This window comes from Dama dama, chromosome 18 (genome assembly GCF_033118175.1).
Source record: "Dama dama isolate Ldn47 chromosome 18, ASM3311817v1, whole genome shotgun sequence".
NCBI lineage: Eukaryota > Metazoa > Chordata > Mammalia > Artiodactyla > Cervidae > Dama > Dama dama.
Genome location: NC_083698.1, coordinates 103,867,682 through 103,891,673, shown reverse-complemented (window position 1 = coordinate 103,891,673; position 23,992 = coordinate 103,867,682). Strand labels below are relative to the sequence as shown.

The window sequence follows — 23,992 nt, the reverse complement described above, 5'->3', positions numbered from 1 at the left end:
GCTCCTGTTAGAGACAAAAGTAAGACTGAGGTTTGGAAAGACACTCCACTCTGCTTTAACTTTGGAAACGAGAATTACATATTTTTTAAAATTGTAATGGGCTCTAGAGGTAATCTAGTTCAATTCTTTTAAGTTATACTTGTAAAACTAAAATTTAGAGAGATTATAAAACTAAGCAAGACTATCCAACTAACCCACTTACCTATACTTTTTGCATGTTTTATCCCCAAACTGTATCACTGACTACAAGTGTACCTTCTATTAACACACAAAAAATATTTAATAATGTGACATAATGAATGCACATTTTTTCCAATTTTCCCCATTTAGGTGTGCTTCTTAATTCCAGAATAGGTGAGAAGGTTGTTATAGCATCCTTCATTACAGATCTCAAGTTCAAAACCTTGCTACTCAACATGTTGTTCACGGACTACTCAGCTTCGGTATCACATGGGAGGGGAGCCTGTTAGAAATGCCACATCTTAGGTCCCACCCCAGGCCAACTACATCCAAGTCTGCCGAGTGGTTCCTGTGCATCTAAACAGGTAAGAAGTGCTACTTTCTCAAGTTCCTTCTTTTACATCAAATTCCTCAACACCAGCTCCAGTAATGGCCAGTGCTGCCGAGTCCTCAATGCCCAACAAGCACCCATGTATAACCTCGTGCAGGCCAGTATTTTAAGTAAGCCAATCATCTGCTTAAAAGCATTTTTTTGCATAGGCTAAAATCTAAGATAAAGATTATAACCTGCGATATAGACACTGCTTGGGTTTGTTTCAGAGACACAGTCATCCAGCACTTGCAGGTTGTGCTTTATTTTATGTCAAAAGTGAAGGCCTTTGATGTATGGCCAACATTGAAAAGTTAAGCTGCAAAGACACTAACAGTATAAAAACAGATCAAGTTCTATATTGCCCTCTGTGGAATTGGTGTATTATTCGAATTCTGAAATAACCTTTTAATATTACATTCCTTAAAAGCAATTTGTATGGAATCAAATGTAATAAGAATACAAGATACATTTTCTAACAATCCTTTGACTTGCTAGCATTTATGTACACATAGCCTTTATGTAAAATGCATACATCTTTAATAAGCTCAACCATTATCTTCCCAAAGTATATAGCAATCAACTAAATCTTACTAAAATGAGAAAATATTTGAAGTATATAGCACAGTAATGCCAGGGGGATGTATTCATACTTAAAAATATGAGGCATATTACCATTAATCACACTAAAAATAACTGCAAATACCCTGTAACTATTGAGTTAAAATATCAATAAGATACTATTATGTGAAAGTATATCCTAATTACATTCAATATTATATACTTCTTCAAAGTCAGCTATAAACAACACATTTTGAAAACATATTATTTAGGAACTTGCCTCTTATTCAATGAATAAGTGTTGCTTCAATCATATACATCCATGTATTAAATCATCAAAGTTACTTCTCTCCTTACCTAAATTCTCTAAGCTAAGTATCATTGAGTTACTGCAAATATTAGTATTGATGTTTCTGAGTCTGGAATGATCTCTCCTATAGACAATATTGTCCAGGAACAAAATAATATTTTTGCATAATGAAACAAATATTCCTTTTGATATTAAAATCATTTAGGCAATACCTACTAACTAGAATGTAATTATAAAAACTGATACACATTTCTGAAAATCGTATCCATATAACTATGTTAAAGCACTTAGTTCACTTCACATTTCTACCCCTTCCTCAACTCTGGATGTACTGTTTTTCAACTGTCCTTGATTTCTTTCAGATTTAAATGTGTTTTGTGTCAATATATTAAATAATGAATTTAATTTTCAAAGAGAATGCAGCATTTAACTTCTTTACGCCTAATATCCTGGTGTCTGGTGAGAAAGAACAAGTCATTTGATACAAAACACTCATGAATATTTTCTCTTATTGCTCATTTTTATTACCAGACAGATGAAGATCAGTGATTTTTCTTTCACTACTATAACCCAGTTTCCTTCCACCTCAACTTATCTATCTTCCTGTTTGATGGGAGTAGGCAGAAGAAAAGGAGACACACAGGTAATAAAAAACCATGAGCGGTAACTCCGGACTTGCTTTAAATTTCCCGGAGGTAAAAGGGGACTGTTGATCTTTTTCACTCTCTCCTTCATCCTCCTGTTTCTATAAATTAAATGATAAGTCCACCTCTTTTCGCTGAAAAGAGTATTCAAAATTTGAGGAAGGGAAGGAGAAAATATTTTCCAAGATGGTTGATGATATCCTAAGGCCAGGAAGTTGGAAATTGAAAAAATAAATATCTAACATACATACTCCACCACTGTCAGACAGAAAATGATAAACGCCATCACCTGGTCTGACTCAGGCTGGCTGCAAGGCAGGGACCAGTCATGGCCTCAGGGCTCACCTGAGTCACAGAGAAATACTGACATATTCACTAGGGAATATTGACAGGGTCTCAGAATACGTCTCACAGTATAATTTTCTAGTGACTAACTCTCTCCATCAGTTTTATGATCCTATCATTTCAATTCATACCTTAATGTAGCAAAACATAATTGTTAATTTGGCCTGGGCCTTGGCAAAGAAATTACATAGCTTTTAGTATAGGCAAAGCTGCTTATTTAAAAAGTTTAACTGTCAGTTTCTTCTACCTTCATAGAGATTATAAAACCCTTCAGGACAGAGACGCTGTCTCCAAAGTTTTCATAATCCCCAGAGCTTACCACAGTGATCTATTTTTAATAGACACTCAGATGTTTCCATTAATAATAAAAACATGTTATAAACAATTTCAGCTAAGTGCTGAACCTCCAAAAATCCTGGGCACTGATTTTCAGGGTCTTAAAATAATACCACTGATTTCCCAGTTTTCTAGCTATTTGGATAGTCAAATTCAGAAATGAAAAAAATTGTCAAATTTCTTTTTATACTTTCCATCACATTTCAGAAAACAAGCTTTATACCATCTGCCCATATGGCTGACAAGTTACAGTAAAAATGTTTATGCTTTTGGATATGTTCCTCGTGACTACAAGCTCTCTAATTTGCAAATGTTGTGGGTTTTCAGACACATTTGTGAGTAAGGTAATGGAATACCTACTACACTGTAAAATGGGCTCTCCTAAATAGATTAATTATTTTATACTGCTTGAGTAATTTCTCCCTTTTTAACAAGAGTATACTTTTAAAATAAATGACTTTTAAATACTAACATCGCTGTGTGTATAGCTCCACTTATATTGCCTCCTATAACAAATTATAAATTCAATTAATATAGATGATATATGCATGATTTCCTTCAATTAATTCTTTCATTAAGAAAATGCGATATTACCTCCCTTGTTGACCATTTACATGTGGTATTACATGAAAATTAAATAATATATTGGTCTTACCGTTGCTAATTATTCCAAATGTAAGTGTCAGCTTCCCAACTAAATTATGAAACAAATGTCTGAGCCAATTACACATAATTTTGCAATATCTACATAGTCTAGCATTTATAAACATTGTACAATAAATATCAAATGCATTAAAAATAACAAATTATTGAAATTAATCTACCATCATGTGCCACTCACTATACATCCTTATAGCAAGCCTTTCGTGAAGGTACCATTATTATTTCATCATTTTAAATATCAGAAATCTGAGGCTCAAATTTTAGATAATTTGCCCATGGTCACTGAGGAACAGAACTACAACCAAATCCAGCCTTTCTTACATGAAAGTCTGTGTTAATAAGCATTAACAGATACTTTTCCAAAATAATATGTAAATTCTTTAAAAAAAATTCACATGTTCACCAAATTAATGTCAAAACATTTGAGCAGGGGTCCAGTAGAAAAATAATTTTCAGCAATGACTATAGAACATTATATGACAGTAATCTTTATTTTAGGAGATTCTAGGATGAGATATCCCTTCATAGTAAAGGATATTATTTCACATATTTAAGGATATTATTTCACATATTTAAGAAATTCAGCTTTGACAATAGAGAATCTTGCCACAGATAATAACAGAGTTATGAACCCTGACACAGAGAAGACCCCTTGAATCTAAGATTCATGGGTGGTGAATAAATGAACATACATACATACATAATACATACATAAATAAATTGCATACATACAGACATAAAACACTCACATAGATTATCCTGATTTTTGTTTACTTCAGTGACATTCACCTAGCAAAATTTGCTGTTTCAGATTAAAACCAAAATAGATTTCAACTACTTTTCAGTCACATAATCAGCTAAAAACTACAAAAAAACAAAGCAAGGCAAAACAGAAACAGATCAGGTTTTCCAAAAAATTTAGAAAATGGCATATCTTTTTAAATGGCAATGAAGAGACACACCTTATCCCCATCCACCCTGCACCCAAATCTATGCAGAATATTCTCTGTGCAGTAATTTATGTAATAGTCTATGTGTAGAAATGTATATGCTTTTTATTTCAGACACCCAACTTGGATGATAGTGTAGCTCATTCATAGAGTGTAAGATGTTCTCTTTCTTTACAAAAAATTAGGTATAATTGACACATAAGACTGTATGAGCTTCAGGTGTACAACATAATGGTTAGATATTTGGAAATACTGTGAAACGCTTACCACAACAAATCTAGGTAACCTTCATCACCACAGAGTTACAATCTTTTTTCTTGTAATGAATACTTTAAAATTTTACCCTCTTAGCAACTTTCAAATATGTAATACCATGTTATTAACTATGGTCACCATGTACATCACATCCCCATGATTTATTCATTCTATAACTGGAAGTGTGTACCTTTTGATCACCCTCACCATTCTGCCTATGCCCACAACTCCCCACCTGGCCACCACCAATCTAGTTTCTGTAACCATGTGCTTGATTGATTAATATATTGATTTTTAGGTTTCACATATAAGTGAGATCATATGGTATTTCTCTTTCTCTGACTTATCACACTTAGCATAATATCCGTTAGGTCCTATCCTGTGTGGCAAAAAGGCAAGATTTCAGTCTTTTTATGGCTAAGTAATTTTCTACTATATATGTGATATATCAATATATCTTCTTTATCCACTCTCCTTTCAATGAACACTCTGGTTGATTCCATATCTTGGTTATTATGTCTTTTCATATTTTCATATGTCTTTTCACATTAGTCTTTTCATTCTCTTCAGGTAAATATTCAGAAGGAAAATTTCTAAATTATACAGTAACACAATTTTTAATTTTTTTAAGAACACCCATAATGTTTTCCATAGTAAATGCACAGATTTACACTCCTACCAACAGTGCACAAAGGTTATCTTTTCTTCGCTTCCTCACCAACACGTTAGCTCTTATCTTTTCGAGAACTATCATCCTAACAGGTGTGAGGGGATAGCTCCTTGTCCTCTTGATTTGCATTTCCCTGATGACTACTATTGCTGAGCATCTTTTCATGTGCTTTCCGCTCTCTGTCTTCTTCAAGAAAATATTCAGATCCTCTGTCCAGTCTTAATTAGATGATTTGCTTTTTTCGCTCTTGAGCTGCATGAGTTCTTTATATATTTGAATATTAACCCCTTACTGAAAACAGCAGACCCCCACTAATCTGCAGGGAATACATTCTAAGATTTCAGGTGGATGCCTAAAACCATAGATAGTACCAACCATATACATACTGTTTTTCCCTATATATACATACATACCTAAGCTTTAATTTATAAATAAGGCATAGTAACTAATAATAGACAATTATAACAATATACTGTAACAGAAGGTCCATAACTTTTGCAACTTGAGGTCCAGCATAAAAACCAGCATATATTTCCTTTTCCTTCGGTACAATGCTGTACGTATAGAAGACTCGGTCTTACTGTAGGTCTTAGCAACCTCAGTAACTTGAACACAAGCACTGCCACAATCAGTGCTGCAAACTGAAATCTGGACAGTCAATCTGACAGCGAGTTTGGCTACTAAGTATTTCAGGGGGAGGAAGTTCTGGACAAAGGAATGATTCATTTCCTGGGCGGGACAGAGACGGAAGGCATGAAAGTTCACCAAGCTACTCAGAATGGTGCACTATTTAAAACTTACCACTTGCTTATTTTGGAATTTTCCATTTAATATTTTCAGATTGCAGCTGACCTCAGTTAAGCGAAACCTTGGAAAGAGAAACCGTGGATAAAGAGGAAATACAGCATAGGATTTTCAAATATTTTCTTCCATTCTGGAGGTTGCGTTTTCACAGTGCTGATGGGTTCCTTGGTTATGACAAATTTTTTTAGTTTGATGTCATCCTACTTCCTTACTTTGCTTTTGGTGTCAGATCTAAAAACTCATCACCAAGACCAAAATCAAGGAGCTTATGACTTACATTTTCTTGTAGGATTCTTATAGTTTCAGGTGGCACATTCAAGTCTCTAACTCACTTGGAGTTGATTTTTGCGTACCGTGTAAGATAGTGGCCCAGTTTCATCCTTTTGCATACAGCTGTCCAGTTTCCCAAACACCATTTATTGACGAGACTATAATTTCCCCACTGTATATTCTTGGTTGTCATAAATTAATTGACTTGGCTGATAGTCAAGTTTATTCATAGATTGTAAGGTTTTTTCAGTTCAGTTCAGTCGCTCAGTTGTGTCCGACTCTTTGTGACCCCTTGAACCACAGCACGCCAGGCCTCCCTGTCCATCACCAAATCCCGGCGTCCACCCAAACCCATGTCCATCGAGTCGGTGATGCCATCCAACCATCTCATCCTTGGTCATCCCCTTCTCCTACCCTCAATCTTTCCCAGCATCAGGGTCTTTTCCAATGAGTCAGCTCTTCGCATCAGGTGGCCAAAGTACTGGAGCTTCAGCTTCAACATTAGTCCTTCCAATGAACACCCAGGATTGATCTCCTTTAGGATGGACTGGTTGGATCTCCTTGCAGTCCAAGGGACTCTCAAGAGTCGTCTCGAATGACACAGTTCAAAAGCATCAATTTTTTGGCGCTCAGTTTTCCTTATAGTCCAACTCTCACATCCATTCATGACCACTGGAAAAACCATAGCCTTGTTTCTTAATGCTTATTTTTAACAATACTGGTAAAACATTATTCTCTTACTAAAGATAATACATGCTTATTCTCTATATTTTGTCCAGCAAAAATGTAGTCCCCTTCTATTTGTTGATAAACTATCAGGCAGTATTATTTACTCTTGCAAAACTTTATTTTTTCTCATCTGTTTTACAAAAGACTTATTTCAAAGTCATGAGCTACATCCCAATCAGAGGAAGGTCCAAACTCGGCCAATGTGGTGACTGCATAGTTGTTCTCTTCTGCTTGGAACACTTCTCCTCTTCTCTTTCCTTATGTAGTTCCTTCTCATTCTTTAGGTTCCAACTAAAATGTTGTAACAGAGAGGATCTGGTTAATCACTCACTGTTGAACTTGCCTCTGGAGTAACTGAGATGACTGAGCAATTTTAATTGAAATTCTAACATACCTAGTAAATAAAAGAGACTTGAGGTAAGTTGCTAAGGTTGAACATTACAAAAAAGGATAGTGAAAACAATTTTGAAATGAGAGATAAAGAAACAAATAAAATGTGTGACTTACAGAAGCATGGGGCTGGAGGAGACTCCCGAGAGTCCCTGGGATAGCACAGAGGTCAAACCAGTCAATCCTAAAGGAAATCAACCCTGAATAGTCCATTGGAAGGACTGACACTGAAAGTGAAGCCCCAATATTTTGGCCACCTGATGCAAACAGCAAATTCACTGGAAAAGACCCTGACGCTGGGAAAGACTGAAGGCAGGAGGAGGAGGGGGCAACAGAGGATGAGATGGTTGCATGTCATCACTGACTCAAGTGGTATTATATTATTATTAATCTTTCCCACTAAAATTAGCATGTTCAGCTTATAAACATTCAGTTTATAAACTGAATTTGTTACATGAAAGATTATTAAGAGTATAACGAATAAAATAATGAGAAATAATTTTAGGTCCAGACCTAGGTCACTATTTTCCAAAACAAGCTAATCTTCATGCATGTTTCTGAGTAGTTATTTTTTAATTATTCTTCAGGCAACATTGTCACAGGCAACTTCAGCAGGCCAGTAATTCAGCTGCTAGCACAATTTGTCTTTGGCTCCACCATTAGTACATTTGTCATTTGAAAGTTCAATACGTAGAAACAAACACAGTATGAGATGCTCTAAATACTATAATTATAGACATATAAAATGAGCAAACAACAGATCTGAAAGCCTCTTACAAAAAGCTCCATTCATGTCAATTTAATAGAAGAACGTGTCATTTTTATTTACAAGATTTGAAATCTCTTTTAAATTCGGATATATTACTCTAATTTTTTCACATCTAAAAATGTGCAGTAATGATGCATTTTAAATTTCAAAACTTACGTTTTGGGTAATGATATACTTTCTGTAAAACTGAAATGCTTCAGATCACTGTATACAATAATTATGTAACATTAAAACATGTTTCCATGATATGAAGACTACTCGAATTGCAGTAATATTTTCCTAATATACTTTGGGCAAAGAACAGACAATAAACTGCAAATCAAGAATGTTGCCTTTCAGTTTGGACAAAAAAAAAGATGTAAATTAGGCTTTAAAATTATTTTTAATAGTCTGTTATATTTTGTTTTGGTTATTATTGTGATTCATACAGATGGGTCAGTTTTAAGGCAGTATTTCTAAGACAAGAATTATTACTTACAGATAAGCTTTATTGTAACTAATATTGTATTAAAATTATACTACTGATTACATTGCATTTAGCTATAGAAATATCAGTAGAACTGATAAAAGAATCTTTACATGACATTACAATCTAGATATTTGCATAATTTATATATAGAACTCATCTATCAATTCAAATAGCATATAGATTATATTTATTTATGTTTACATACCCAGAAATGTTATAGGTCATTTGAGGGATATAAATAAATATAAATCACAATGTTTTCTCTTAATAGCTATATTAATCTTTGATATGTTAACTAGCCATCTACAAAATAGTGACTTAAAATTTAATCAGACTTCATGATATCTGTCTTCAAATACTTTACAGCAATAGACTATAGAGAAGATACTAAGCTGTTATTACCTTAAAGCCCAGCTAGAACTAACAGCATGGATTTATGAAAATGTAGATTGTGTATTAGTATATGGGATAACTTGATAAAAGTAAAACTGTATAAATGTGAAATCTGTGAGTTTTTAATTTTTTGAGCACCCTCAATATATGCTTTGAGTATTTCAAAATAGAGCTGTCTAATTTTATATGATAATTCAATGCAACGAGTACAGTGCCATATATGGTAAAAGGTATACACTGAAGTCTAGCTCTTTTGATACAATGGCACACTTCTATGCATTAATCTAAGAACAAAACATAGGCTGTGCCCATGCAGACCAGGGGTTAAACAGGAGTCACTTGTATTATCAGCAGGTAGTGCTGGAGAATCATTGTAAAGCTTAGAAGTTTTTAAACAGGTTTAGCTGGATGGCAGACTTTGAAAAGGCAAGGCTGGAGGATATTTTAAGGATGAGGTGCAGCATGCACAAAGTTTCAAATGTAGGGACAAGAAGAGTTAATTCAAAATATAAACAAACATAGAATATAAGTGATTATTTTTTGTATTCATCAAAGAATATTCTTGTTATGTTAAAGATCAAAATGAAATTCACTAAATATCCCACAGCAATTTTGACAATATCAACTAATATGCTGGATAATATACACTAAATATATGCAATTATCAAGTTTCTCTGCAACTACTCTATCATTTACAAGATTTTTTGACAACTTAGGCACTCTCTTTAAAGTACCTGTTAGGCACAATAATTATTTTGTTGACATCTGTCTTCAATTCACATGCAGATTACAGGTATTTCTTTGAAACAGCATGTTTTGAAAAGGGCAATCATGCTTCTCTTTTAATGAGTCTGACCAACCATATGGCTTAACTGAAATATAGAAAATGCTATAAAATAGAGCCATGTAGCAAAAGGGTTTGAGATGTCATAGAGCTGACACAGCATCGTTTCTTTCTTTCCCTTAAAGTGACAGATTAATATTCATGTATAAATAATGATAAACAAGTATCTGTGCTTATCACTGCATGACAAGTGTCAGCAATTTGGATAATTTCTCACTCTAATATTAGATAATGTAAGGTAACTTGTATTATCTGTCATTGGTCTACCCCTTACAAGTGCAAATAGCAAAGGAACTGCTTATTATCCTCCTGATATTTTGCCTGCAATTAGACCAAATCACCACAGGGAGGTGATGGTACCTCCAATCTGCTCCAAAGTTCTCAGGTTTGGGGCATGTATTAGATTTTTCTAAAATCAGCATACACAAAATAGGAAAAAGCATTTCAGAAGGAGGGAACAGAAAGTAAGACAGCATAAAAGAAATGTGATTAGAAGCAGCATGTTGTACTGAAGAAGTTGCAAGGAATGCGACATGGCAAGGCTCTGGAGGGCAAATGTTGGGTTAGGGGAGATGACATCACAGGGACAGACAAGAGCCAGAGAAGTGGAGCACATGAGAAGATTCGTGTTTGGGGAAAGATTTCTGGCATATGTATTGATGGTAAACTAGAGCAGAATGATTAAGAGCAAGGAGGCATCCTAGGAGGCTGCTAAGTTAATGCCTGGATGGAAATGCTGGAAATCTTAACTAGAACTGTGGTCACAGGGATGGACAAAGAGGAATAGATACCAGGGGTATTTAAGCATCAGAACTGACAAATATTTTTGAGACAAATAATTTCCCATAGCCATTAAAAGATAAAGAAGTTTCCCTCCTGACAAGACTCCCAAGAAAAGTTTTATGATTAATTATCATTTGAAATTCATTCTCAAAACACTGGTTATAGATGACAGGGGTATCAACTTTTAACCTTTAGTAATGTCAATACTATTTGCAGTTGTGGATACAGACTGCAAAATTTCCTGAAGACCAGTTTTAAACAGCTTTTATTCCTATCTGACAAAACATTATAACAAATATTTTCTGTATCTTTAAATAAATAGTTTCACAAGATAGAATTCCATTGTAAAATCAGTTTATTATGAAGAGGTTTAAAACAGAAATAACATTGTTTCCATTATTATCATTCAATGTTATCACTGACATAGAAACATTATGACGACAGGTATTTTTTTCCCTATAACTCTACTTAAGCAGATAATTAATCCTTAAAATACTGCCTAGATGCAAGCTGAAACTCAGTTATAGAGAACTGGAAATCAATGACAAAATATTTCACCTAGCCAGTGGTGCCATCGTTAGGAGCACAGACTGTGTGGACAGATCATACAAGTGGCCTGGAAAGCGACTTTACTTCTCTGCCTTAGCTTTCTTATCAGCAAGCTGGAGCACTGTTGTATTAAGTGAGTTAATACATGAGACCTGGGTTTGATCCCTGAGTTGGGAAGATCCCCTGGAGAAGAGCATGGCGACTCACTCCTGTACTCTTGCCTGGAGCATCCCCATGGACAGAGGTGCCTGGGGGGCTACAGCCCACGGGATCACAGACTCAGACATGACTGAGCGACTAAGCACAGCAGAGCAATACATCTAGAGAGTACGGCTTGACCTGAAGTATACTATCAACAAATAGCGGTATTCATGTCAACTGGAAAAAAGATTTAAAGCATCATAATCTCTATTGATGCCTAGAGTTCTGGAAAAGAACACCAACTGATTGGTGCTGAAAAGGCAATTGTTGCAAGTTTTTAGAACTCAATCAGGAAACATTTATTAGAGAAATGATATATACTTGTTGAACAAGCATTCCAGTTTTGACATCAATTCCACACAAACACATCAGTATATAAATAGGAAGGAGGCTGTTTATGTTTGTGGGGCTGTCTAGGTGGCGCTAGTGGTAAAGAACCCACCTTCCAATGCAGGAGATAGCAGAAGCAATGTAAATACCCAATGATGACACATTGATATCTTTAACAGTATTATCTTTGTCAACTGACACAATTAAACGGTTATTCTTACTTCCATACTCCAGATAGCCAACAACACCAGAATCTGCTCTAAACAAGTCAGGAGAAACCTACATGCCTATGTTAAGACACTTGAGTAAATCTCACATATACTACAGACGTGCAAGACGTACGATGAAATTGTACTCTTGGAGATTTCATCACCACCATTAACAACTTCTTCTACTGTATAAAGCAGACATAAAAGTATTTTTTCCACGTGATAACATTCTCAATATTAGTCATGTGATTTAAGTAACAAGTATAGTTTCTCATTAACAAAAGTCAGCTGAAAAACCTCCAGGGACGATAACCTACATAAGTGAAAAATAAAGTTTTATTTTATAGATCAAATCTAATGAGATTTTCTGTGGTTGCCTGGTGGATTGCGTCCAGAAGGATTTGATTTTGTGGCGATATTCACACTCACTGAGAAAAAAATGCCACAATAGGTTAGCAGCACTATCTTGATGATGGCATCAAACTTATATTTTATTGTGGCCACACTATTTTAGTGTGTAGGGAGGAAAAAAAAGTCTGGATCACATGTTTTTAGATCAGCTGACATTAAAATCAATAAACTAATAACATATTCATTTAATCGTTTGAAAAACTGATATTCATAAATGATTTCCAGATATATTTTTGCTTGAATCAAAAATGTTTCAAATATACCACATGCATTCTATAAATTTCAAGCTTAAATTTATTAACAATTAAGTAATTTAATGAAGTAATTATTCATGTGTAATTACCAAATTTTAAACACATTTTATCTCTAAAGTATGCTAAAATTTTGCCACATTACATAATTAGGCTGACTTTTTTTTCATGTAGTCCTTCTGTTCACATATTTTGCACAATATGTATATCATCTACTGAGTATATGATATGGAAGTAAACATTTGCTTTTATAAGGTTGCTTAATAACTTGATTCCCATTAAGTAAGAGATGACTACCTAGTAAAATTGAGTTGAGTGACGCATTTTAATCAATATACAATTTACCTTAGTTCACAATAACTGTTTGAGTCTGCATGATTTACAAGTAACGATAAGCACCTTCCATTTTAAGAGAATATTCTTACAGGTAAATGTATTCTTTGGCAAAGCATGGTACTATTTCACCCCAGAATAAGTTGTTTTGTTAATTCAGAGCACAGGTACTTACTTCACCTGTGCATTCCTTTTTAAACAATATCATAATTGAATGACTTAGCGGACATTGTTATAGTGGCTAGGAGAAAATTGTGAGTCAAGGCAAAATTTGTCTTTTTATGTACTTTTTTTCAACATGACATATAATGCATAGAAGTGAGCAAATCCCTATTGAATTTAATTAAATTTTCTACAACTTGATTCCAATGTAGGTGCACCACACAAGACAGAGTTAGGGTTAACCTTCATTCACCATCTTCTATGATACAAACTCATTAGTAAGACTATGCACCCAAGCAGGGGTGAAGTGGAAATAGGAAGAAGAACCTTATATATCTTTGGGGATCATTTTTCCTGGTACAAAATATTCTCAGGAACTAGTTATACTTCCTTCCTAAATATAAAAACATTAAAGAATATGTCACTATGTATGTTTACGAGAGTATTTCAAACAAATGTGAATCATAAGGAAAATGTTGACTACGGCCCTCGGGAGCTTGCCTGTATTTCTGTAGCATTTTTATAGTATACCAAAAATGTGATCTCTTCAGAAACAAACTCAGAGCCAATGAATACATCTTTATTTCCAGATTTCCTACTATCAGGGGAGGTTTTAAAATCTGGAGTGCTATAAAAAATTTAGTTACTTCAAGCTGTTATTATGAATAGTCTACCCCAAAAATGAACTAAGTAAGAGTTTAACAAGCTCTTTTTTGAAATTTACAATCAAGGAAATCAGTCAAACTTTGTCTTCAAAGTCCAAATGTTTCTGTTTCTTTTGTAGAATAACTGATCCAAATCATCCAACTCTTCATGACTGTGCAGTAGGAACACGAATAGGAAGTAACGACCAACTCAAGGTATGTCAAATTCACCTAATGCTTAAATGGACAGCATGGAATTGAATGCGGAGCTACTAAAGTCTACAACCAAGATGTGTGTTTTAAATGGTAATGTTAACCCCAGATAAACAAATGGTTTTCTTTTAAATGTCTCTCTAAAATAAATATCACTAACAGGACCATGCACATATGAAAGAAGGAATGAATAGAGGGGCTTGGAGATCATAGTTACAGTAAGTCAATTCTCCAACTCAACCTCCAGGAGGAAAAACAAGTCTTAAGTCACTGATGGTTTTTAACAATGTTCGTACAGTTCAATGCTAAATAAGCTTATTACTGGCAATTTTCATATGTTGGGGCTTGATAGAGGACAATAAACATCACTCCTTTCTCGCTCTAAGTTCTTGATTAAAAAAGAAGTCACAGATGGAGAGCAAATATCACCCTTTACGTAATAAGTGCAGATACGGAAGAAAAGTGCTTCACTACATGACAACCATGGGATACATTAACATTAATTCTGAAATTAAACAGGCCCTCTACCCATAAGAAGAGCTGAACATCATAAGACTCCTCATATTACCACAGAAATTACTGCAGAGGCATAGCCTACTCTTGCATGTCTTTTAGTAGAAACTACTACACCTTTTGTAGGAAACCTGGAAGAAAGAAGGTGGAGGGGCTCAGCTAAACTAGGTCCTTCTCCCAAAGTCACCTAGCAGGTTAAGTCACTCCACATAACCTGGAGTGGGATGAGTGAACAGCAGAGATAGAGGCTAAGAAGGTTGTAAGTGCAGTTTTCTCCACATAAAACATTAGGACAGAGAAAGAGGGGGCACTTCCAAATACCAACAATCTCTTTAGTTGGCCAGAACTAAAATAGGCAGGTTCTAAAGATCCCAGGAGATGGGAAGATGCAGTTTTAACTGATCATTCCATTGAGAAGTATTCTCTTGTATGAGTCTCATTTGAAAAGTTAAAGCCTATACAAAGATCACTTCGTCATTATTCTTACATATTAACATGGAAAAACTAAACACATAATTTCTTCCATGACCAAATAGGAGATGATTATAGAAATATATCTTAGTTTTCGACAATGTACTTATCTTATAATATGTATTTATCTAGAAACACTCAAACATTCAACTTCAGACACTGATTATAAATATAGCACTCCCTTTAGTTCCTTAATGCAGACTTTGAGGCTTAAATTATGATGTACTCTATTGTTTAACTTAGCACACAGTGATAAATGATAAACTAAAACACTCCTCAAATCAATGAGATACGGGAAAACTTTGAAATTACCCATTTGCTTCTTTATTCCATTAAAATCAATCACTACAGAGATAATATGCAGAAGTGGTTCTCTACGTGTTTAATATTTTTAAGATAATCACCCACTGGATTTGAAGCAAGAATCTCCCCTTATTCTTCACCACATTTACAACAAACAAAATCTACTTTAAAAAAGAGAAGCAAGCCAAGGGGCGGTACACTGAATTCTTTTTATGCTTCAGTCATGAAAAGGATACATCAAACAAGCTGACTTACTAGTTCACTTTTAAAGACTTATTAAGATTTTCTCTGGAAGAACTCATAATTAAGGGAAGTGATTTAAAATCTCAGAGAAGTTATAGACCTTGAAATGTCCTGCCAATTAGAATAGCAAAAATACTAGAAATGCGATTTTAAAGTATATATGATGCACATCAAACACCTTTGATGTTATTTGTCTAAAGATGATGTGTTGTATGTTTAAAAGTTTATAAAAACTACATTGAATCTGTGGATTGCTTTTTTTTACTCACTTTTTCCATTTATTGATGTTAAAAGAGAAAATTTAGACAAAGATCCCCATTTCCTGAACAATGAAATCAGGATCATATATTTATCTCTAATGAGTGAATAATATTTTTCTTTTTATTAGTTTGGATTAAATAAATAATGTACGTCCTCTTAACAATCAATGAATTTTACTGACCTAAAGCACTTTTTAAATTAAATTCATTTAATTAAGACAAATTTATTACTATATTCAAGTTCAGTATAACTAATAGTATTTGCTTTCATGTTTACTTATATATTTTATATTTAATTCAACTATTTAAAAGATACCATTTTAAGGTTGGCATGTGAACAAAAGAGAGAAAAAAGACAAATTTACTACTGTTTTGATATTGTCTATTTAGGTACTTGAAATAATTGCACATGAAAAGACCTATCTATAAATGTGCAAGCAACTTAAACCCCTTGAGAGATTTGTTAGAAAACATATAAATACACATATATTTTAGATATAATAAATATATAATATTATGTATATTAAATAATAGTATATCTCTATATGTTATATATCACACATATTATATAAAATGTATTTAAAGAATTTTAACATATGTATATATATTTATATACATTTGTGCTCATATAAGTAAAAACATGTTTGCTACAAAGTATTTGATCAATTGAACCCACACTTTTCAAATACTACAGTCAGTGAAATTATAGTTCAATGGCTATATAAAACAATGCAAAGCGACTTTTATTAGAAAGCACTGTTTAAGTCAAAATTTAGTATACTTTAAGAATAAACTAAATTCACTAAATGCTAGCTCAAGCTTCTCATCATTTAGAACTGTACTGTCAGGGTCTTTCAAATGCGTTCAAATAAACGCAACTCCCTAAGAGTAAAATATTCAACTTAAACTTTACATATGTACCCTGTGCATATACATGTACAAGAAACAAGGCTCTCTGATTCCATTGGCTCAGCAGCAGCTCATTTCCACTATCCGCCAAGAAATTAAAATCCATTTCCACTTAATCCTAGAGATAAGCTTCTTTAAAGTTTATTTTAGTTTAGTTATAAAAAAGGCAGTATTAACAGGAACAGCCTTCATACATACAGTTCAATAATAGGGAAGAAGAAATAAGCCAGAAGCCAAAGTATATCTGAAACGATGCTGTTATGAAATTTTAAAATATTAACTATATCTTCAAAAAATATCCATCATATTAGAAAGTTATTTGGGAACTGTAAGTTTTAGCAGAGTCATCATATTTTTTAAATGAGTACCAAATAAAAACATTACTTTTAGATTTTCAGGCTACTTTTTGTCTTGTGATGACCTCTCCTGGTTGAGTTGTTCATTATCTTAGAGTCATGTAGTTAACCATTTTTTCTCTCCTTTCGGTGTTTTTAGTATTAAGAATTTAACTCTCAAACTTCTTCAGAGCTGCATATATTACACAAACAAAACTTTTCATTAAGGGTAGAAGTATAGATTTAAAGTACTGAGTATGTGAAGCTCGTTCTGATCAGTAAAATTGAAATCACTCTCATGTTTAATTCATTTCTAGAATGGGGGCAACTCTGAGTTTGGTCCCACAATTTAGATTCAAATGAAAGAAAATGTCATATTAATTAAGCCATTACACAGTGTTTTAAAAGTGAGGAATAAGAGTTAAATAAATAAACCTGAATAATTGAACGTAACTATTACCCATCTTAAAAGTAATGGTCTCTGCTCTTCCCTGTAGCCGAATTTTAAGTTATAAGAACTAAGAATGTATTTCGGAAATGACAACTTCTTGGTTCTTAAAATATAGTAACCCAAAGACTGCATGTAAGCCATTCTTGACACATGAATTTTTCAGATGGATCCATTATAATTAAAGTATACCGAAAAATGAAATACAGAACTCAGGAAAAACTCTCAATGTGAGGGCCTTGAGTCCGTGAACACAATAAATTTCATGTATAATGAGCTTATTTTCTGAGAAAAGTGGCAACTAGTTCTATATAACCAGACCTTGACATGGAAACTGAAATTTCATCAGAACAGTTTTCTCAGTAGCTAGTTACATATTTATGGAAATATTAATATCAAGCATTAAAGCTGCATGTTATATTTAATTCTATAAAACTGGCATTAAATATTAATAACATATCACATTTTTATGTCTAATCTATTTTGTGAAAAAACTAAAACTTTTTTTTCAAGTTCATTACAAACTTAGATTACAATTTAGTGGCTTCTCTATCTTGAAATGATATCTTGAAATGAAAGAGAATCAAATACTGTAATTGGGAAAATTTGTCAAAACAGTAATTCTGGATCATCATATGATATTATTACTCAGATTTTTTAGCACAACTTATAAAGTCAGTTTTCAATGTTTATTCTTATTAATATTTACACACTGGAATAAGAGCATTAATATTAACATATGGACAAAGATATTTTAATGAATCCTAGAATCTGATAGAGATACTTCACATATGAATTCTGGATAACACTAAACTTTTCTTTCTACATGGAAAACACTTATTTTCAAAATCTAAAATCTCCATGATGATTCTTTAACAGCTTATTCATTTTCAGAAACAAGTATTTCTTATGAATATCATCCTAAGATTCCTACAGGCAATCTTTCTAGTGCTTAACTCTTTCTGAACCAAAGAAGCGCTCATGCATTTCCTCTCTAGATGCACAATATGCACTTCTAAAGCAATGCAGAAGATGGGCTGGAATCTTCCATTGCTTTCTACTCTTTCTAACCTCACGAACAAATGAACAATCTTCTTCAGAAAAAGCTAGCTAAAACACACAGAGATAAACATACTAAAGAGCATCATTTTTTTCAGAGAATTCTCAAGAAATCTGTTCACTACCGCATTAGAGATATTTGGCATTGCCTGTCCCAAGTTCCAGACTGCGTTACACTCCACTGCCAGGCAATTAAAGCGATTTCGGTTACAATACTAGATTCACTGTGTTCCATTTTAATAAACAAGTACCAAACGGTCATTAACTCGGGGTGGGGGTGACAAGCAGAAGTCCATAGGTGCCTAATCTGCTCAAAATAAGCTCCTTTCCCACTCCCGAAGCCGCGCTCATTTAAAGTTAAAACCATAAATAAACTTATTTTTGCCACGGTTTCACTTTTCATTTTCCCTGACCTACCTAAGCCCAAGGCAATGAACTCCGTCTACACAAACACACCGAAGTGGAGAGAGAACTCCTAAGAAGCCGTCACCGACACTGTACCACTCTAACCAAGCGGCCGCCAACCCATCTCCATGACCACAAACAACTTTCCAGAAACATCACCAGCATCAACCACCCTCTCTCCCCGCAGCCCGGAGCGCGGGGTTTGGAGTTTTCCCCTGCTGCAGCGGCCGCCAAGTGCGTGACAGACCACACACGCGCGCACACACACACACACGCATCAGCAGGGCGAGACCTGCGAAGGCACCTCCTCGGAGTTGGTACCCGGGGCGGGTGGAACATCAATGCGGCACTGAAACTGCTCCAGAGCAGAGCGAGGCGGCGGGAGGGCTACTTACGGGACGTGGCGGGAGCCGTCCAGGCTCTGCAGAAGATGCCGCCGAGCAGCCCGAGCCACAGCGCTGCCCCGCAGCGGGCTCCCCGAGCCCCGGGCATCCTTCGCCTCCCGGCTCGCGGTACTCCAAAGGCTCGCTGCGGAGAGTCGCCGTCCGTCCGTCCGTCTCTCGGAGGGCGATGGGCCGTCCTCGGGCACCACGGAAATAGCCAAGACCCTCCTGCGTCTTTCTTCTGCGCTCAGTCGCTCCGGGCTCCAGTCCGGAGCAGCAGGGCTATCGCAGCCTGCCTTTTCCCTCCGCGCGTGTTGTCTCGCCTCTTGCTCTGCGAACCAATGTCAGGGGGAAAGAATTCAAACCTAGAAGGGAAAAAAAAAAAAAAAAAAAGGAGGCGTGGGGGGGGGGGAGCGGGAGGCGGGGGGAGGAACGGAGGAGGGGACTCCTACCCCGCCCTCTCCTTCTCAGTGAAAAAAAAAAAAGAAAAATCACCAGGGGACGAGGCGGAAAATCAGAAGAACGGAGGATGCAGGAGACGCGGGGAGCGCGCGCGGGGACGGCGGCGGTGCTGATGCTGCCCCTGCGGGCGAGCGCTCCCCGGCCGGCCGCTGGGCAGCGGGACTCGGAGGGCTTCCCGGGCGCCCGGCAGCTCACATGCAGGGACTGTGCGCGCACGGAGCACGCAGCCCCGCGGCCACGGGCGGGCGCACGCACGGCCTCAGCGCGGCGCGGCGCGGGGCATCTGCCCCGCGGAGCCGCGGTGGCCGGAGGGCTGGAGACGCCGCCGCCGGCGGCAGCGCCAGGGAAGCGGGGCGGCGGGCTAGGCTGGGGGCGGCGGTGTGTGTTGGGGGGCAAGCCCTCCCTTCTCTCTCTCTCGGCGGCTCCAGGCCCCTCCCCGGCTCCTCCTTCACCGCCGCCGCCTCCTCCTCCTTACCGTACCCCTCTGGCTGTCACAGCCCTTCCGCCCTGCCCTCGCCTCCCGGGGAAACAGCCGCGAGAAGGAGCCCACGGGCCCCGGTCCATCGGCTGGGGCGGGGGACGAGGAGGGGGGCGCGCGCCTCTTCCCCACCCCGGGCCGAAGGCGGGGCCGAAGTTGGGAATTCGTGGGGTGATCGCGGAACCCGGCTCCAACCCTGGGCCCCTCGCCTCCCCCCAACCCCAACCCAGCTGCGGGAAACACCACCCCTGCGCTCGGGCGCCTTCTCTCTGCCGCCTCTGCTCCCCTTCAGACAAGAGATGGTACAGGCTCCGGGAGCTCCGGCCCCCCCCAGGGAACCAGAATCAGGCGTCCGACTGGCAGGTCTTCCGAGTGGTCCTAACACCAAGGGACGGAGCCGAGCATCCCGACAGGAGCAGCGCGGACTGCAGACGCTGCTAATGCAGATGTTTTCAATATGTAATTAATTCCTCCTGGGTACATATGCACACGTACACCCAAACCACGCTACGGCCAGGAGAACTCCATCCGGGCGAACGCGCACACAAACAGACCCAAACACAAAACTGAAACAAGCGGGCAGAAGGATAACTACTTCAGGGTGTCGGATGTGTTGCAAGTACTGAGAATTGCGAATATCTGGGGAGACCCAGATTTTCTGCTCACATTCAGATCGTTTCAGTAATAAATCTCAGGCTCTTCTCCCAAGCTCACACCTCTCCACACCCCATCCTCCATACAGTTTCCTTCCAGCCAGTCTACAAATAGTACTGGGATGCTTATGTCTCTGCAGAACCAATCCTTTCACTGACTTTACTGACACCGTTAAGAATTATTGGTCTTCTAACTATCTAACGATGTTTAGGGAGGAAAAAAGAGGAGGAACCATGTCTTTGGGTGTTACGCAATGAATAAGCATTCGCCTTTCAAGATAAATAAAAAATTTTATGGAGACTTGGCTACTCCTGGAATAGACTCTGAGTTTAATATTATGGTTAGGTCTCAGAAAGGTCCGCTGTAAACAGTACAGTGTGTTCGCTGCATAATTAGTATGGTGGTGATGGGGCTGATTCAGCATTCTTATTAGAGCTTTGTTTCTTATTGATTTAAAGGGATGTTTTTGTCCTAGTAAGAACTGCAGATTGGGTACAATCTGGGAAATGAAGACACACAACAGATGACAAACATGGGAAACTGCATCTTCATGCTGTAAAACTTGCCTCCTATAAAGTGATACAGGAAAGGCATTCTTATGGATTATAAAATGCTCCTTTTCTGTTTTAATTTCCAGATTGTCAGACTCCAATGAACACTTGCAAAGATGCTGTAGTAGAGAACTGTTGTCAATCATTTGTAAGAACCCAAAGAAACCCATCATAGGGAAAAAAAACATGAGGGAGCACAACTTTTCAAAAGTCAGTTTTTAAACAATGTATGTCTATTTTAGCTGTTGCACTAAATGCCACTGAAGTCATGTTCAAGTGTTTTAACAGAAGGCTAGAAGTGAAAACAGTTGAAAATATTGCCATTTCAGTATCTCAGTGGACACTATTCAGTGGGGATCTATCTCAAGCAGTACCTTAAGAAACTGAATCCATTTCTTAAGGTACTGATTTAAAAAAGCTGGCTGTAGATTTCTACTTAATTGTTTTGTAATAGAAAATAGCATACCTGGGGGTATCTTTATCCTCCAAAAAGCATTCCGACCAGTTTGAAAGCATTTCTCTCAAGGAGTAAAAGCAGACAAAATATAACCTTTTTTAAGGTACACACAGGTAACCCTGAACCACCACTGTGCTATATGTTTCATGTCAGAGTGAGCTAAGAACCTGCCTTCATTGATGCTCAATGAACTTCACCATGTTTGAAAGTTAACAATGTCACATTCTTTGTAATGCAACTACTTTTGTTTCAAATTTCTGTTAACTTGATCTGGACACTGGGATTCATAATTACACTTAAAGAAATAAGACTTTAATAGTTTTGGGATCAGATACTCTTTAGATTCTAATGCTACCTTCTCCACATCAGTTCATCTTTTGAATTGTTAGATATTAACATTAAGAAATTTCTTATTGACTTCAATTAAAACTATTAATGAAAAGGTAGGAACTACTAAGCCTGTTTGGCCTGGTCAGCCTTCAAGAACCTGTAAAACTGACAAGCCAAACAGTAGATTCAGGATAGTTCCACCAGAAGTCAATTAGATATGGTAAACATGGACTATCTTATGTGCATTACATTGTCTTTGCAAATAAAGATAGTATATAATCAAACAAAATGTCTCTTCTGTTTGATATAAGGTCAATCAAAGTTTGAGAAGAGTAAAACTAAATAGGCCAAACTATCAGAAAGGAAAGACATGGAGAGGAAAGAAGATGGTCAAGGGGCATTATTTTGGAAGTAAAGTAATATAGAGTATGAAATGATAGATGATCCCTGTTTCCCATTGCCGAAGTCCTCTTTTCTTCTTCCACAGAAATTATTGGGCTCATTTTATATTAACATGATCCCATAATTGGAACAAGTTATTGCTTCACAAGCAATATATTTATTATTCATTTATGTCTTATTATTTTTTGAGTTTCTACTATTATGGACATTGTATTAGATACTGTGATTTTACCTCTGAGTAAGCAGATAACACTTTGTCCTCAAAGTTGGTAACTGTAATCCATGGGATTGCAAAGAGTTAGGCAGGACGGAATATACACACACACACCTAAAGTGACTGTTGAATGAAACAATAAAAAAATTCAGGACTTTTCAATAAGTAGAGAAACAATTGGCATATTTCTAGGTGTGGCCTTTGGAGTGTAACTTCCCAGAATCGAGTTGTACATCTGTGCCCAGAAATCAGTCAATTCTCCCAGAAAAATATGTCTCACTTGCCACTCTGATGGTATACTCCAAGAATTGAGTATCTGGATGTATACGCTTAGTCTGGGATTCATTTTCTAGTAAGGATGAACAGAATGAGGTCAAGTCTTATAGGAAAGCCTCTGGTGTACAGAAAATCACCTGGAGTCTGGGCCTTTGGCAATGCTAATTGGCCTTAGGCACAGTGAGATACTTCCCATCATAATCAAATATTAATTGCAAGAAAGCCTGTTTGAGGAAAATAGCATAAACTAAAAGCAGCTTTCAAATTTCCAGTCTATTTTAAAGGTCTCAGAGAAATGTGTGACAGCTAGTGTTATTTGGATTACACTCTCTGAAGATATTGGTTTAGGAAACAAGTCATGTTTAATGATTTATTATTTTAATATTAATGGAAAGTTGTGAAAAGTTGGTCTTAATGTATGTTTAAAACATTTTTTTTTGTTTGTTTGTTTAAAACATTTTTGCAATCAATGATCAGGGTTAGGAAACTGGGAGGAAAATGACTAAACCAATAAGTAATATTTAGAATATAAGATCTGATCTTAATCTTTACTGCATTCTTCACTTTCTGGACACTAGCTTTCATTTGATTATGGTCTAATATGTATGAATCACATAACCTAGAATACATATTCTTCCAGAATTGCAATTAAAAATTACCTTTTTCTATGGCATTTTAGTGCTTTAGCTCTGACAAATCCAACTCAGAGTATATGTAGTGGTTACTTTAAAAAATCTCCCATTACTTGATGATCTCACAGTTTAAGGAAAATATAATTTCAAATGAGCATCCCCAGAAAAA

The 23,992-nt window shown here is 36.5% G+C and overlaps 1 protein-coding gene across 1 annotated transcript in view; it reads right to left on the bottom strand.

Moving 5' to 3' along the window:
- Positions 1-19,976, bottom strand: part of CNTNAP2 (contactin associated protein 2) — a 2,213,955-nt gene extending 2,193,979 nt beyond the window's left edge. The window contains exons 1-2 of the mRNA XM_061165994.1: positions 19,863-19,976; positions 19,380-19,698 (exon numbers count right to left, since the gene is read on the bottom strand). Of these exons, the coding sequence (XP_061021977.1) occupies positions 19,380-19,476 (97 nt within the window). The 5' untranslated portion in view covers positions 19,477-19,698; positions 19,863-19,976. The remainder of the gene's footprint in view (positions 1-19,379; positions 19,699-19,862) is intronic.
- Positions 19,977-23,992: the final 4,016 nt, after the last annotated feature.